Source organism: Fistularia commersonii, chromosome 26, assembly GCF_037954325.1.
Source record: "Fistularia commersonii isolate RoL2024-O1a breed Wild chromosome 26, RoL_Fcom_v1.0, whole genome shotgun sequence".
NCBI classification, from domain to species: domain Eukaryota; kingdom Metazoa; phylum Chordata; class Actinopteri; order Syngnathiformes; family Fistulariidae; genus Fistularia; species Fistularia commersonii.
The window spans coordinates 14,324,019-14,339,690 of NC_141309.1; the positions used below are offsets into that span (position 1 = coordinate 14,324,019).

The 15,672-nt window shown below is 39.4% G+C and overlaps 2 protein-coding genes across 4 annotated transcripts; one reads left to right on the plus strand and one right to left on the minus strand.

Moving 5' to 3' along the window:
* The first annotated feature begins 3,427 nt into the window (after positions 1-3,427).
* mlec (malectin) lies at positions 3,428-11,097 on the plus strand. Of its 3 annotated transcripts, XR_015108827.1 has the most exons (7): positions 3,428-3,725; positions 4,112-4,342; positions 4,800-4,978; positions 5,131-5,307; positions 6,786-6,843; positions 7,260-7,557; positions 8,500-11,097. XR_015108827.1 is itself a non-coding variant. In XM_086174284.1 (6 exons), the coding sequence occupies exons 2-6, from the start codon at positions 4,141-4,143 to the stop codon at positions 7,502-7,504; spliced, it is 861 nt and encodes a 286-aa protein (XP_086030410.1). In that variant the 5' UTR covers positions 3,429-3,725; positions 4,112-4,140; the 3' UTR covers positions 7,505-11,097. The 3 variants fall into 3 exon arrangements, 2 of the variants coding, with proteins under 2 accessions (XP_086030410.1, XP_086030411.1); XM_086174284.1 differs by having other exon boundaries at positions 3,429-3,725; positions 7,260-11,097; XM_086174285.1 differs by lacking the exon at positions 3,428-3,725 and adding an exon at positions 3,760-3,782 and having other exon boundaries at positions 7,260-11,097.
* Positions 11,098-11,584: 487 nt separating this feature from the next.
* On the minus strand, positions 11,585-13,597 carry LOC147218712 (uncharacterized). Its single transcript, XM_086174206.1, has 3 exons — positions 13,086-13,597; positions 12,320-12,464; positions 11,585-11,952 (listed from the first exon to the last, which is right to left on the minus strand). Exons 1-3 carry the CDS (start codon positions 13,579-13,581, stop codon positions 11,661-11,663), a joined length of 933 nt encoding a protein of 310 aa, XP_086030332.1. The 5' UTR covers positions 13,582-13,597; the 3' UTR covers positions 11,585-11,660.
* Positions 13,598-15,672: the final 2,075 nt, after the last annotated feature.

Consider the following 15,672-nt stretch of genomic DNA (forward strand, 5'->3'; position numbering starts at 1 on the left):
TTATATTGAGTTGTTTAATTTAAATTGTAAATATTAACAAACTTACAAAACTATTCTTTAATTACCATCGTACACATTTCTGGAAATTAGCAGCAGAATAACCTGATGCTGTAACTAGAATGTGAAGCTCTCTATGATAGAGTTGGGCATTTGTCAAAATCTCTAGTGATGTGTGGTGAAAATGGAAAAATTTGAGGGTTCAGTTATCTCAGTTTATATGACAAAGAAGTTTAGGATGCAATGTTGATAGATCTCTGAAGAAAGCATTATTTTTTAGATGCAAACACATTTTGTTTGACTGTACAATTAAAGCACAAAAGTAACGCCATCCACATTGTGAAACATTTATTACACAGTACTTTGATGGAAAAGTGCTCATTTAATATTATTATTATTATTATTATTAGTAGTAGTAGTAGTAGTGGTAGTAGTAGTAGTAGCAGTAGTAGTAGTAGTAGTAGTTGTTGTAGTAGTAGTAGTAGTAGGAGATGCTGTGTGGCCTAGAAGCAGTTCCAATGACAAAAAGACAGGAGGCAAAGCTAGAGGTCACAGAGATGAAAATGCTAAGGTTCTCTTTGGGAGTAACCAGGATGGATAGGATCAGGAATGAGTCTAACAGAGGGTAACAGAAGGGACGGCTCATGTTAAATGTTTTGGAGAAAAGGTCAGAGAAGCCAGACTGAGATGGTTCGGCCATGTGCAGAGGAGAGAGAGTGAATATATTGGTAGACGGATGCTGGAATTGGAGCTGCCGGGCAGAAGGTCTTGAGGAAGACCAAGGAGAAGATTTATAGACGTAGTGATAGAGAATATGAAGGTAGTTGGAGTGAGAAAGGAGGATACAGAGAATAGGGTTAGATGGAGAAGGATGATTCACTGTGGCGACTCCTGAAGGGAAAAGCCGAAAAAGAAGTAGTAGTAGTAGAAGTATTAATGATAATATTAGAAATAGTAGTATCATTAATATTATTATTATTGATCCGACAACCACAGCTACTATTATTATTATCTATAACTTCAGTAATCATAAATAAACATAAAAAGATATAATCTATACACTAACAGGGCAAATTCCAACACATTCCAACTGCATATGTTTAGTAGGATTTTCTTTTAAGGTATGGATAAGCTGCCGAGTCATTTCACCCTCATAGAAGTGAAATAGTATCTATTTTATCTCTTACTTTTTAGTTAAAATGATCACTGTGCAAGCATGCTTTTTGCCAACTATCAGACAAGTTTTAATGAAGTTGTTGTACCCCATTTTTAGGTGTCATTTTATCAGTGTTACAGTGATTAAAACTTATGTGTTGGTGTTGGCACCAACTTGAAAAGAAATTTGAACGAAAAATGTAAATGAAAGAGGATGCATGAATTATATTTCTTTTTGGAAGAAAAATGTTTTTTTTCAATAGAATGAGGAATACCGTGTTTATGTGTTTAAATATTCTTATATATAGAGATTGTACACAACGTATTTTTCAGTTTGCCTGTAACCTAGATTTCAAGTGTTCAAAAAGAAGAAGCTGGTGAGACTGAGCTTCTTTTTTCACCCGCAACAACCCAGAGAATAACTGTAAGCCCAGATATGATTTGATATGCATGTGAATGGAAAAGACATGACACATTGACTCATTGAATCAGTCTATTGGTGAGAATAAATTAATGATATTGCTTGGCTTTTTTTTTCTTCAAAATATGACAAGTAAATGTCAAGAAGTCACTCGGTAATTAGGCCAAATGCTGTCAGCTAAGTAAAAATTGGCTCCTTGCCTCCTCTATTTAGACTGTTATTTATTAATATCATGGCGTGTTGGGAGAATAGATGGGCAGAATTTTGTTACCAAGTGATAGCACCATGAGCGAAACTGGCTCCTGAAACAGTCTGTTTAAGTTTGTTGTACCTATTTCAATTAAACTTATAATTTTGACAAGTGCGTATATTCCTAAATATATGTCTCTACAATAGAATGTCTTCTTCTTCTTTCGGCTTATCACGTCAGGGGTCGCCGCAGCGAGTCAACTTTCTCCATCTTACCCTATTCTCTGTATCCTCCGCGACCGATCCGGTATGGTATAGTTTTGATTGACTCGCATGTTTGGTTTTGGCAAAAGTTTTACGCCGGATGCCCTTCCTGACGCAACCCTCTGCATTTATCCGGGCGTGGGCTCCGTGTCCCCCCAAGGCAGGCTTGGAGAGACACGGGCCAGTGCCGCCCTGAGACTGCATTATCTCCCCACAGCAGAACAATCTTGCTATAATAGAGATATTGATAATAATGATTATTGATATTTCATTATCTATATCATTAATAGTTTCTTTAGTAGGACTGCATACATTTTAATGCAAGGTTTAGAAAAATCCTCTATATCATTTATTGAAAACGCATCATCTCTCCTTTATCTTCTCCATTTTATGATGTCATATGATGTATTTTTGATGAGAGTATCACCTATTTGAAAGTATCTGTGACTATGTTATTTTATTTATGAACTTGCGGGACACGTAAAACCGAGTTAGTACCGTTTCACAGCTGTGTCGATTCGATTTTGCAGGGAAAGAGGTCATTCCCACGCGAGTTCACCAAAATCGGTATAAATTTCTTCCGTGGTGCGATTCATGTTGCCATAGTAACTTTCATTCATTCCTCCCTGGCCAACCCCCGAGTGCTCTGTATGCGCGCTGCGTTGGACTCTTTTGATTGGACAAGACCTCCTCCAAACAGAAAGCCATACCATTCTGGAAAAGGGGCAGGGCAAGTTCTTAAAGATCCACGCAGGTAATGGCTGTTACTATGTGATTTGAGGTATATCTGTTCTTCTTGTAATAATAATAATAATAATAATAATAATAATAATAATATTCATCATCATCATCATCATTAATTATAAGACAATGAAACAGTGAGATTGACATCCTTTTGAGCTTCGAATTTTCAAATGAATACAACGAATAATAATTTCTGTGAAGGAATAACCACGTTTTGACGGGGGTAAAAAAGGTCATTATAAGTGAAGCATTGCTTAGATATAGTTTATGTAGGGGGAAATCACTTCTATTTTGTCTAATTTATGACTGAAGTGCCTTTATTGTCACTCGGGAGTAGGTAGGTCTAGTTGACACCTCCGCTCACCCTTATTTATATCCCCAGCACACCTGACTCGGTATTGGTCATCCATTCTTGCTGTACATAATCTGATTTATAAACTGTAGCCCCAAAACTTTAATTTGGGCCATAAAATATCCGGACAGCTTTGTTCGCCACGAAAAATAAACTGGCCACTGCTGTCAGTAAATTTTGTTCTGAGGATAAAATAACACCCCATCCCATCCCAATATTATGATTTTTGATTAAAATTACTCCGCGTCATTAATTTCCTCCATTAATTTTACTGAGGCATAATGGAAACGGTGTCCAGTCTGATTTGAATTTACGTTGGGATGTAGTAATTTAGAAAACGAGTGGGAGAATATGATACGACGAGATATCTGTCAGTCAAGGGAAATATAAGTTAGGTAGTGCTGCTTTACAGAGCTAGCAGTCTGTGTAGACGCACATTGAATGAAAGTCGTCAGTGTACCAGCCTGTGGCCACCATCGGGCAATAACTGCACAGTCAAGTGAAGTTATAGTGTTGAATGCATGCACCTTGTAATTTTGTATCAGCTGCGATAAACCTGCACGTTGGCAGAATATAGGTTAAAGTTGTTCGTGGAAGGGCAAGGTAAGAGGCATTTGTTTTAACGTTAGCCTGACAGACCACGTATTTCTAGTTAGACAGGTAGGTTAGCTAGCTACCCTAAATTACCTACAATATCTTTTGCTGCAGTATTTTTTGTCGTCGAGGGGATAAAATGCTTCTGATATGCTCATGCATTTTAATATTTGCTAATTATTTTACTGTTACCAAAATAGGTCGTGGCGCTAATGTGCTACCGGTATTGGTACTGTTAACGTTAGCATCCTGGCTAAGATACTGGTAAATTGCATGTCTCCGAGATTCTTTGCTAGCTGTTTTCGGGTGCTGATCTTATGTGATTTGTATGGAGAGTTACTTTCATGCAGCAACTCAAACTCTACTCTTCTCGGTCGGCCACTGACGCTTTGTAGGTCTTCGTAAGGGATAGGGCTGTGTGGCAATGCGGCGGGTCACAGCGCAGCTCGTCGTCCGGCTAGTCGCAGCGTTGCTGTCGCTGCTGGTGGAGCAGTGTTGGGCTGACGGCGGCGGCCCGAACCTCGCCGAACGGGTCATCTGGGCTGTGAACGCGGGGGGTGAAGCCCATGTAGATGTGCACGGTATTAACTTCAAAAAGGACCCACTGGAAGGGAAAATCGGGAAAGGTGAGTGACCATTGTTAATCTGTATGATCGTGTGGTTTCATCTTCAAGGTTTTGGTGTAGACTGAAACTATGAGAGTAAAACTGTCTTATAGCACGATTAAGATCTGCTTGGCCTGGCTTCCGCAAACCATAAACTAACGAAGACTCAGCATAGAAGGCCACAGCTCCTCCCCCTCTCATCGCGAAGGGGAAGCAGGTGATGTGATCAGATTAGCTAGAGAGAGTGAGAAGCAGTTTTGAGTATAGAAAATTATACTGTTAATACAAGTCAATAGTGTGTGGATGCTTGCAGTTAGAGCCAGAAGATGTATTTTCCTCAGTGCATGAAAAGGTCGTACTTGTGCAAGTGGAATGTAATGCTTACATTTGATTTATTTATTTTAAAGCATTTTTCATAAACATATTATTACAGAATCTAGAGCAATATTCACACTACGTTTGATACCTCCTCCTGCAGCTTCTAACTACGGGGTGCGTCTACCAATTCTGCGCTCCAGTCAGGAGGACCAGATTCTATACCAAACAGAGCGCTACAATGAGGACACCTTTGGATATGATATCCCCATCCGCGAGGAAGGAGACTATATACTAGTAATGAAGTATGCAGAAGTTTATTTTGCTCAATCACAGCAAAAGGTATGGTCACTGATGTGCAAGAGATGGGTGTCTGTTGGGGAAAAAAATTGTTTTCATCACCACAGTCTGATTGGCCTGTTTTTGTTTGCGATTCATTTTAGGCATACTTTAGTCACACCCTTTGTATATTTTTTCCTGTCAACACTTTACAGGTGTTTGATGTCCGCCTGAATGGCCATGTTGTGGTGAAAGACCTTGATATCTTTGATCGAGTGGGTCACAGTACTGCACATGATGAAATAGTGCCCTTCTCAATTCGACGTGGCAAGCTCAGTGTACAAGGGGAGGTGTCCACTTTCAATGGCAAGCTCTCTGTTGAGTTTGTTAAGGTGAGTTATTTCATTTAAATTGGAGAATAACTTATTGGAATTCATATACTTTTGTGTTCATTAGGAGGGGGTTGCTTCCATTAAAACAAAATATTCTTTATCTGCTTTCTGTGGCTGTGTGAATAAAGTAAGTTTATTCTTAATTTATTTTTTTTGTCAATGAGGTTAACGGGGATTAACCTTAGACAATTGTATTTACTGTGGTTAGTTAATGATGCAACTATAAACAATAATTTGGAAAAAAAACAACAGTGCAGTGATCACTGACTGACATAAGCCTCTTGCTTCCCCTTTGTTGTTCCTTAGAAGGGTGGTTCCAATGCAGCAACCCCTTGTGACATCAAAGTTATCTCCTTTCACAATACAGATGATTATTAGTGATATCACATGATCTATGTTTATTAATATAGTTTTAAGACCATATGTCTTGTGAAATGAATAATAAACTGAAGTTGCCCCAAAGCTGTGTAAAACATGATTAGGTGGGAGGGCATCAGTCAACTTGAAAGTTTACATTAAATCACACAGTTACATAATGTTCTCCAACGTTTTTCTTATGCCCCTTCATTTAACCAAATCAAGGAGTTAATGCCTCATGTTTTGTGGGTAGTGAATGTTCCATCCTGGTCAGCCAATGAGACAACCTTGATGAAAGATGTGACAACCTTGATGATCACCATGTAGATGCTATTCTGCACTTGCTGTGCTGACCTGTTCAACACTTCAGTATAGTTCAATGAAAGTGCTTTATTCTGTTTCTAGTTCATCCAGAGAATTACAAGAAAAACTTAATAACCTCTTAAAGTTCTGTATCATTTGAATTGCTCTTAATTTCATCTTTTGCAGTTGAAATATGTTTTTTTATGCATCAGATGAGCTTTCAATTGTAATAAAATGGCGCTTAAACTCTGACCTCCTCACAATCAGTGTATTGTAGACTCTTTGGTCACCATTTTAGTTAAGTCTTTCATGTGTTATCCTAATTACCTTCATGAACGTCAACAAGCTTAGGATTGGATTTTCTTGATTATTTGATAATATATTACTGGATCTCAGCAACTAATGGAAATTTCGTTTAATCAATCAAAAACAGACAAGAATATTCCAGTAAAAATGTCTGTCTTGCCTATTTTTTTTTTTTTTTTTGCCATGTCTGCTCATTATGATATTTTATGATAGTTGGGTTGTGCCATATTCAATGCAGGCTCTACCGGGGGACATGCTCTGCATTTCAAGAGTAGCATACTATCAGGAAAGTGATAACGTGCCGCTCCGCACTTATAGTGTTTACGTTAAAATTTCACATCAATAGAATAAGTTATATGCACTCAAATATTGGTTTAATCTCTAATATAACATTAAATGCCTATTTTATGGATCATGAGAAGTTACATATTAATGAAATCATTGAGCACATTCAAACTTCCTTCCAAGTTGCAAGAGAGATTTTTCATAATATTATTTATAATCTTTTTCAGGGTTATTATGACAACCCCAAGGTCTGTGCTCTTTATGTCATGAAGGGAACACTAGAGGGTAAGTATCTTGAAACTGCAGATTTAATCTATGTTGTCAACATTGTCAATATTGTTTGATTATTGCTAGTGGGTTTTACTTATTTACCTCATGGAAATGTACAAGGTACATTTTGACATTTTGAGTGTGGCACCTTGAGATAAAGACATTAAGTAAATCACTTGCATCTTCTTTGGCCAGATATGAAACAAATTGAAAAAATAGAAAAGTGAAAACCGCAAAACAAAGCTAAGACTTCAGAATCTATGGCTAATAAAATAGAATGCCACTTCTTTTTCTGATATAATGGAATCAAAAACAACTTTTTTGAACACATTAGTGTTATAGTGAAATCGGCTTACAAACATCATAGTACAGATGAAAGCTACGTGAAAGTGTACTTCACCTCTCTTCCCTGCTGTTACTTTACATAAAAGATGTCCCAAAACTTCAGCCTCACCCTGGTTTGGAGAAGCATGAGGAAGAAGAGGAAGAAGAGGAAGATAGTGAAGGAGGGGAGGAAGGTGGGAAGAAAAAGCACATAACAGGTTCCAAGAACAGGGTCCAGTCAGGACCCCGAACACCAAACCCTTACGCAGCTGACAACAGCAGCCTAATGTTCCCTATCCTTGTGGCGTTCGGGGTTTTCATCCCCACATTGTTCTGTCTCTGTCGACTGTGAGAGAACACAAGTTAGGAGGACAAGGAGGGAGGAGGCACACAACAGCAGCACAGGTAAGGCATTGTCAAAAGAGAGAGTTTAAGGCTTGGACAAAATTACATGGATGGAGGACAAAAAGACTTTTTCAGAGTGCCACGTAGGCCTAAGCAAAAGCTGCTGCCACTGTCAAATATTGTTGGTTGGAAAAGAGGAGATGTTGAAAGTGAATTCCCTGTGCTTCTCTGAATGTGTCACATCCACCTCCGCTGATCCTTGTGAACAACAGTAGTCATTTCACTTGAGATATCTGGAAGGATTGACTAATGGTCAAGGTCCAAAACCACCTGTCATCGGCTCAGAGATGCTCGGCAGTCTTGGGTCTGGGTTATTTTATAGACTAAAGCATTGTTTTATACACTCCTGCTCACCATCTAATCAGACATGATACAGTGAAATTTGAAATGGTGCTGCTTCAAAATTTAGATAGAAATTAAATAGAATAAAGTCAGCTAAAACACAGCTGACAACGGAGCTATTGTTTTTGTGTCTTTGGACTGCAGTCTTAGTTCTGTGTCAATGTGCCATTATTTACTTTGCCATGTTGAGAGAAATCGTTTGTGACCTGGCTTGAAGCTGGTGAGCTGATTTACTTGTCTGACTTGTCTCCCATTTACTTACAGAATGACTCTCACAATGAGGGAGTCATGTAAGCAAGGAATAATGCTTTTGTGGCATCTATCCACCAAATAGTGATTCAAGGCCATAAAAGTGTCCTCACTAGTGACTACAGCTTATTTCCCCCATATTTTTCTTTCTGGGGATGGATTGGTTTTAAAAAATACAAAGTTTTCAGTGACAGAATGTTGACTCTTCCACACACCAGAATTGCATTTTAATGGCAAACATGAGTCATGACCCCGGTGTGTTAAATGTAATCTTTGCCTTTTATTACTCATTTGTAAATTATGCGTGTCTGCCTTTTGTTTCACCAAAGAATGTCTGTTTATTTTGTACAGAAGAAGATGGTGTAGCTTGATTTTTGAGGGGGAAGAAATGTGGCTGAACCAGGAAGATGTTGTGCTACTGTCTCCTACCACCCTGACAAATTTTTGAGTTCCACGTTTAAAGTTTGTATCAGGCCTTGTCATCTGAATCAGAGGACGTGCAGGTGCAGCTCTACTTGAAATAAATTTACACAACCTGTCAGCACCTGTTTCATGCATTTCTAAAGCTGCTGTTTGTGTTCCACAAAGTACTTTACCTGAAGTAAATAATGAGAAAGCACAACATCACTAATGTTTACTTGATCTTAAAGGTCAACAGGTCCTCACAAAGATAAGGGACATATGTGGGTAATATTATTCTGAATAAAATATATATAATTCTGAAAGAAAAAGAAAAAAAGCTTAAAACTTCATGAACTTGAGGGTGGCAGTGATAAACTTCATGGATTTCTATTTAAGGTACCTCAACTTCTGACTTATTCATAACCATAAAAAACAAAACACTCAAACACTGATATTTCACACACGGCCCTAATCTTTTGAGTTCATGAATTTTCTAATTTCTTACTCTCTTAGCTCAGCATTTTAATCCATTACTAATTATTATCACATTTGCTGGTCTCTGAATCTTGAATGATCAAACAAGGGCATTTTTGAAGTTCATTTTTGATTCTGGAATTCTTTTTCTTAGGCTAAATAGACATATTATCCACATTTTTTTTTTGTTTGTTTTTTACCTCCTGCATCCTTTTTGCGCTAAAAAACAGCTTTGTCCTGAATTTCTAGTGAAGCTGAGTTGTGAACTCTCCTAATTATGTATCCTTTTACCTCCCTCAAGTGCTATGCTCTACTCTAAGAATTATTTTGGTGTTTCACTAATGCATCTTAAATGCTACCCCCTCTCCTTTCTTCACAACAGTTGCTGTTGCCATATGCAGTACTTGAAAAATGGTTACTATTTCAGGTGGTGTGGGTCCCTTTCCATCCCTTGATTTTCCTTCTATTGTGGTCAATGGTACCAGAAGTAAATTGGACAGTAAGTGGCAGTTTTTGAGGTTTTTCTTTTTTTTTTTCCTCAATCACATTTAGTCAACTCATATTCAAGACATGTAACCACCTTTTTCGCCTCTGAAAAGATATTATGAGTTAATGTAATTCAACACCAAAGTCAGTGTGTCCTGTTCCTCTGCAAATCTACACAGGTTTGTGTGTATACAAGGTACAAGATCCATGTTGGACAACCATTGTTTTCATCACATTTGCTTCAGAGATGAGTTGTTGATTTTCTTTTGTCTTGTTTTGTTTTGTTTTCTTTCAATTTAAGCATTCTTTAGGAAGACAGTGGCCTTTCTTCTGGGTGAAATGGTTGTTGGTACAGCATTTAGCTAAAGGAAAAAGAATAAAAGGCAGTCTAATGATAAAACTGTCAAAGTTTTAACACAGTGTCTGATCTTCCATATATATAAATAGATATAAAACTTATTTAATTTCAAGTGGGGCTGATCTGAATATATTTTATGTGTGGGATTGTGTTTTTTTTTTCCCTCAGGATCTGTTTTGGAGTTAAAACATTTTATTGGTATGACATGTTTTGCACTGCCTCGTGTATTTTAAAGTTGTCATTTTCTGGTAATTTTTCTCTGTCAATGGTCTGAATTATATACATTATGCTTTTGCCATCATTCATCTATTTTCCATCTCCTGAGTCACCATCTTGACCTAGATATGTTGACTACTGTCTTGGTCAGCTGTTAGTAGAAATTTATGTATCTGGATAATCACATGGGAATACTTGTGACAGCTGTGTTTCCCAGTCTTGTTCTATTTCTCAACATCAGCATATTTCAAATATCTGTCCTAACATTGTTTTTATTATCTCATACTTATAGGAGCGAAATGAAGATCTGCTGTTTCTGTTTCTTTTCACATAAGAACCAAAGAATTTCCAACATCCCTTCCAAATTCTTAGTGTCTCAAACATGACACAAAGGGTTAGTTTTAGTTATTTTTCCTTGCCTGGTAAATGAGGTGAATAAATCAGGGAAGAAAATGTCATATCCTGTCATCTGTTTTGTCACCACTTATTATCCTCCCTACTGTAAAACACAATAGGATAGTGATATTTTTACAATCATCCCCTAAGTTAATGTAATTGCTGTGTGATTAAATTTATTTTGTTTTGTTTTTACAAGTATTGATCACTTTCACCTGAATGCTGTCTCCTCTATTTTTAACATGTGAGATGAATTTAAAGAGAAAAAGTTGGAACAGCAAAACCTCAGCTAATTCCTCCATTGTCCAGGCAGCACAAACAGCTGTATCTGCCGCTGCTCTGTGTGTGTGTGTGTGTGTGTGTGTGTGTGTGTGTGTGTGTGTGTGTGTGTGTGTGTGTGTGTGTGTGTGTGTGTGTGTGTGTGTGTGTGTGTGTGTGTGTGTGTGTGTGTGTGTGTGCGCGCACGCGCGCACTTAAACATGAATAAGGAATCCCACTGTATAGGTACACATGTGCTGGATAGAAGAAAATTCTTTGCTATCGGCAGCAACAGGTGGACTAGGATGTTGATGAATGCTGATGAATGCTGTCTCTTTTTAATAAATGTGCTATTTTATCAGAATGTGTCAGTACAGTTAATTACCTCCAGCTTCCCCTTCAGATTAAATTTGTTGAGTCAAACTTGGACAGATTTACGAGTTAATCTCTAAATAAAAGGTAAGTATATAACAACTGTGCTTGTTTAAACATCTATTTGGAATCTTCAGAATACTGGTCTTACTTCCTCATGGACAACCTGTCAGCCATCCCTGAATTCCACAAGGCTATGAGCTGTGTTGGGCTGGCTGGGTGCCCTTGTTTTGTTTCTTCTTTTTTTTGCCCCCTCCCATGGCTATCAACAATGAAAACCTAAGATCTTGACCAGAAAAGCTGCTGAAAAAAGAAAAGCTTGTCAGTGTACGATGACTTTCAGATTTCATTTTAATAACAAGGATGACTGGCATAGTATACTCAAAAGTTTTCATATTAATATATACATTTTACAAAACATTTATAAATTAATAGATTGAAGTGCATCATTAATTTCCACACTTTGAGGCAGTTGTCAGTTTAACAAAACTGATCGGTGATATTAAACTGGACTGCCTCAGGAGCGTTCAGTCCAGGATCCATTCCAGCATCATCTGTAGTATAAAGCAATGAATGGTGTGTGCAGGAGATGAACACTGCTAGTCACACAGACACCTCTTTCTTCCCTCTGACTGCAGCCCAAAGCCAGGCCCAACTCCCCCCAGATATCATCAGCCATCTGCTTTTCCTGTGGTAGATTCCATTCAGGAGAATCCATATCCCACATGTTGACCATGCTGTGGCCTCCTCTGTTTCCCCCTGCTGCCAACTGCAGGCTCTGGAAGAGGAAGAGCAGGTCGACCCTCAGCTCAACCATGTCACCTCGCAATCTTGAGTTGTACCTAATGAAAGGGGGGAAGGGGGGGGGGGGGTAACACGAAGAAAGCCAACTGTCACTAACTGACAATTTTTCTTTTAAAAGGAGACTGTTAGGCAACTATTTGGACTGTGCTCCTCCAATCACTTTGAAACTCCTCATACCACCTTTTTGACACGAAAATATCAACTGTCTTCTAATGACATCTAACAAACTTTCCCATGAATAAGCTAAAATTCATAAAATAATTCAGGAAGTTGGATATATTACCAATGTGATGTAATCTCTAATTTTGGGGGGTAATTCATCACACATTTTTTATCTTTGCCAGCTAACTACTAAAGTGACAAGGAGCACCAGAGAACCCATATGACAGAAATGTCAGATGCTACCTTGTAGGAAGGTTGTGCTTCAACATAGTAGGAAGGACCGGGTGGATGTCCAGGTGCTGTGGGTTTGACAGGTGGATATGAAGCTCTGCTCTCACAACCATAAGCGATAGAATCTCCTTGGTGAGGAGGAACTCCACAGCTGTACCTGAGGAAAAGGAATGGCCATCACAACAAGCTATTCATGTCAGAGCAACACTTTCCTCCACAAAGTCAATGTTTTCACTTCTAATACACTGGAGGTGTCCTTGGATCTCTTGGGAGGGAAATTGAACCCACTGAGACTAATTTGTATGCATATCAAAGGGTGTCTTCTGTATAACTGAATCAATCCACCTGTAAAGCTCTCCCACACTGCATTTCATATAACATTAAGTCTTTAACTGGTCTAATGCACGGTAAAAAATGTTGTAAAACACAGAAGTTTATATCCTTTGTTGTCACTATTACAAATGCAGTCTGATGCTGTTATTTGAAAGGGGCTTCCTGGAGTACTTCATCCTCTTTTATAAGAGGTTCAACAATAACTGGAAAGTAAGGTGGCTCTGAACATTTAAACGATTCAATGTTAGTCCAGTAAGCTGTCTGCTCTATGGCCTTCGTGTTACAGAATCGTACACCTCAGACGTCCCCCTGTTGTTTAGGTCCCATGTGACTTATGCACGTTTCATCAACGCCAGAGAACCACATCAAAACATCGTTGGATTACAAAGACAGACGATAAATTGTCATTAAAAGGTTAATTTTCCCTGACTTTGCCTTCTCATACCTTGCCTCAAGCGACCCTGAATTCCTTTGACGCTTCTGCAGTGGAATCCATCTCGGCAGCAACGGTAAACCTGACGCACGAAGCTGAAGAGCGCTTTCTCTGGAAAGATCGAACCTCGAGACACTCCGGGTGAAAAAGGTCGAACGCGTAGCTGAAGCAAGGTCGCCACGTCCACAGACGGTCGTGTGTTTTCCAGCCACGGCGCCGCAAACTGCGCGCACCGCTCCCGGTCCGCTTCCGTGACCCCCCAACTCCATCGCCTCAGCGTGTCTTCGCGTAAACTATGTTTGTGTGAGTCATTTGACACATTTGACAGAGCTTGCTTGGTGTCAACTGCGCCTCCAAAGACACCGGGTGTCATCGCGGGGATGAAAAATAGAGCAATCCAGGTCCAGTGCGTGGAAATCATCGTGTAATTTCCGAGTAGTAACCCGTGCTTCACCTCTGTGGGGTCGACAGCTGCGTCTTTGTGATGCCAAGTCTTTAAAATCTCCATCCGTTGAGGTTGGTTCGCTCGCTATATATCCCTCATACAATGGGAACATTTTACCTCTTAGAATTTGAATCCTACGCCTCCTCATCGTCCCTGCCCCTCTTTTTGTTCGCGCCCCCGAGTACCAATTTGCCCCCCCACGAATTTCTTTCAACGCGCTTGCATAATGAGGCGCCCCAACGCGCCACTGCCCAGTCTATTCAAATTCAGCTGCTTGGCTAATGACTCTATTTATTCTATATCGGTAGCCTGGGATATTTACCGCTGCACAGCAAAAAATTTGGACCGAATGACGATCCCTTTTATTTGTTCACTTATTTATGACATAAAAGTGTGTTTGTGTTTTGGGTTCAAACAGTGCAGGGCCACAGGTCGTACACTAATCCCCCAGCCCCCAGCAGAACAACACCAACATGCTGCTCAGTGGAGACTCGCTGACGGTCAAATTTTCAGGAATGAAGAGCAACCGTAGAAGTCGGGTTTAAGTTACTCAATCACGAATGTGGAGCGCATTTCGAAGCTCTGTAATAGACATTATTTTTACAAAAACAAAGCTTCTTAAGAAAAGAACAAGAGGCAGTTGTGACTGGAAGTAGTCAAAAACATGAACATTATACAAAAGGTGTCTATGTTTGAACGACAAAAGTTGACTTACATCAATAAGCTGACTGCAAATATAACAACTGTGACAGGAAATGAAAAGCAGATAGTGAAACTCTTGACAAATATTTGATGTTGACTCTATTTAATTTTAAGTTAAATCCAATAAGGCATTAATATCAACAGTGGGACACCAAACATTGCATTTTGCTTTTATATTTCCAATACTTTAACCATGTCAGTTAAAACAGGAATATCCTGGATATATTTCTAATGGATATTATGTTGTAATAACACACCCTTAACAAAGTAAACCATGGGATCTACACAAAAGAGTATTCTTAAAATCCTTTTTCTCAATCTTTGTTTTCTCAGGATCCTACTGTTGAAGCAGTTGAAGCATGCTGTTGTGTCACAGGAGGTTGATGCCATGTTTCAGGAGTCTGTGTCGAAATTTGATAGGCAGGGAGTAAGCAGTGTCCTGGGACACCCAAATTCCTCGGTGATGCACCTTGCTGTATGAAGTACGTCTCCTTGGCAATGCTGCAGTTCCATAGGAATGTGCTGTGTGCTGGCAGTCTTGCACCACAAACCTCAGACCCATTTAAATATCCCACAGTGACTAAGAGCATAGTGATACAAGGTTGGCTTGACATCTGCAGAAGTGGAGGAAGAACATCTATTTGAAAAATCCCTTCCCCACCCCCAGCCTTTCTCCTCAAGGACCTTTGCAGAGACACCCCCCCCCCCCCCCCCGCGGCATCACTGGCATACTGACCTGATAATAGCCTCCTGCAGAGTTTCAGTGTTACAGAAATGTGAGTGAAGGAGTGATGTGAATCACACAAAAGAACGTTTAGGGGCACCCCCGGTCAACCAGACAAGTTGGCTACAGGGTCACAATATCAAAAGACTACAGTGAGACTGCAATACTGCATTTACCTGGACAGACAAGTTTGCCACACAGAAGAATGCAGATCACAGCCTTGCCAATTGACCTGAATAGGATAAGATGTGGACAGACTAACAATTTCACTTAAATGGAAAAGTGAAAACTGACGGACAGAAAAAGAGAGAAATGTAAGAAATGAGCATGATTCATACAGAAACTAAATATCAGGAGACTCCTGTTTCACATGTAGATTACCAGCAGAGAGTTTTGTGTTTTTTGTATGGTTGTTTCAACCAGTGTGTGAATTAAAGAGTATTGTCCTTGAAGAGATGATTCTCAACCCTATTTGTCTGCTACAACCCTGGCTTGCCACATTAGTGTCAGAAGTTAAATGCAAATCGCAACAACGCTTTCAGAAATGGAGGACCTCACCACATGGCCTAGAACAGGGGTGCCCATTACGTCGATCGCGATCGACTGGTCGATCGCAAAGGCATTGTGGGTCAATCGCATGGCATTGAAAAAAAAAGTTGGCGCCAGCCTATCATCAGTTCTCACAATGAGCCTATCATCAGTTCTCACAATGACATCTGACCTGACCT

Coding starts and splice junctions, on each gene's coding strand:
- mlec (XM_086174284.1), top strand. CDS start 4,141: ATGCGGCGGGTCACAGCGCAGCTCGTCGTCCGGCTAGTCGCAGCGTTG. Junction 5,308..6,785: donor TCTCTGTTGAGTTTGTTAAG/GTGAGTTATTTC, acceptor AATCTTTTTCAG/GGTTATTATGACAACCCCAA. Junction 6,844..7,259: donor CATGAAGGGAACACTAGAGG/GTAAGTATCTTG, acceptor TTTACATAAAAG/ATGTCCCAAAACTTCAGCCT.
- LOC147218712 (XM_086174206.1), bottom strand. CDS start 13,581: ATGGAGATTTTAAAGACTTGGCATCACAAAGACGCAGCTGTCGACCCC. Junction 12,465..13,085: donor TCAGGGTCGCTTGAGGCAAG/GTATGAGAAGGC, acceptor CCTTTTCCTCAG/GTACAGCTGTGGAGTTCCTC. Junction 11,953..12,319: donor AAGCACAACCTTCCTACAAG/GTAGCATCTGAC, acceptor CCCTTTCATTAG/GTACAACTCAAGATTGCGAG.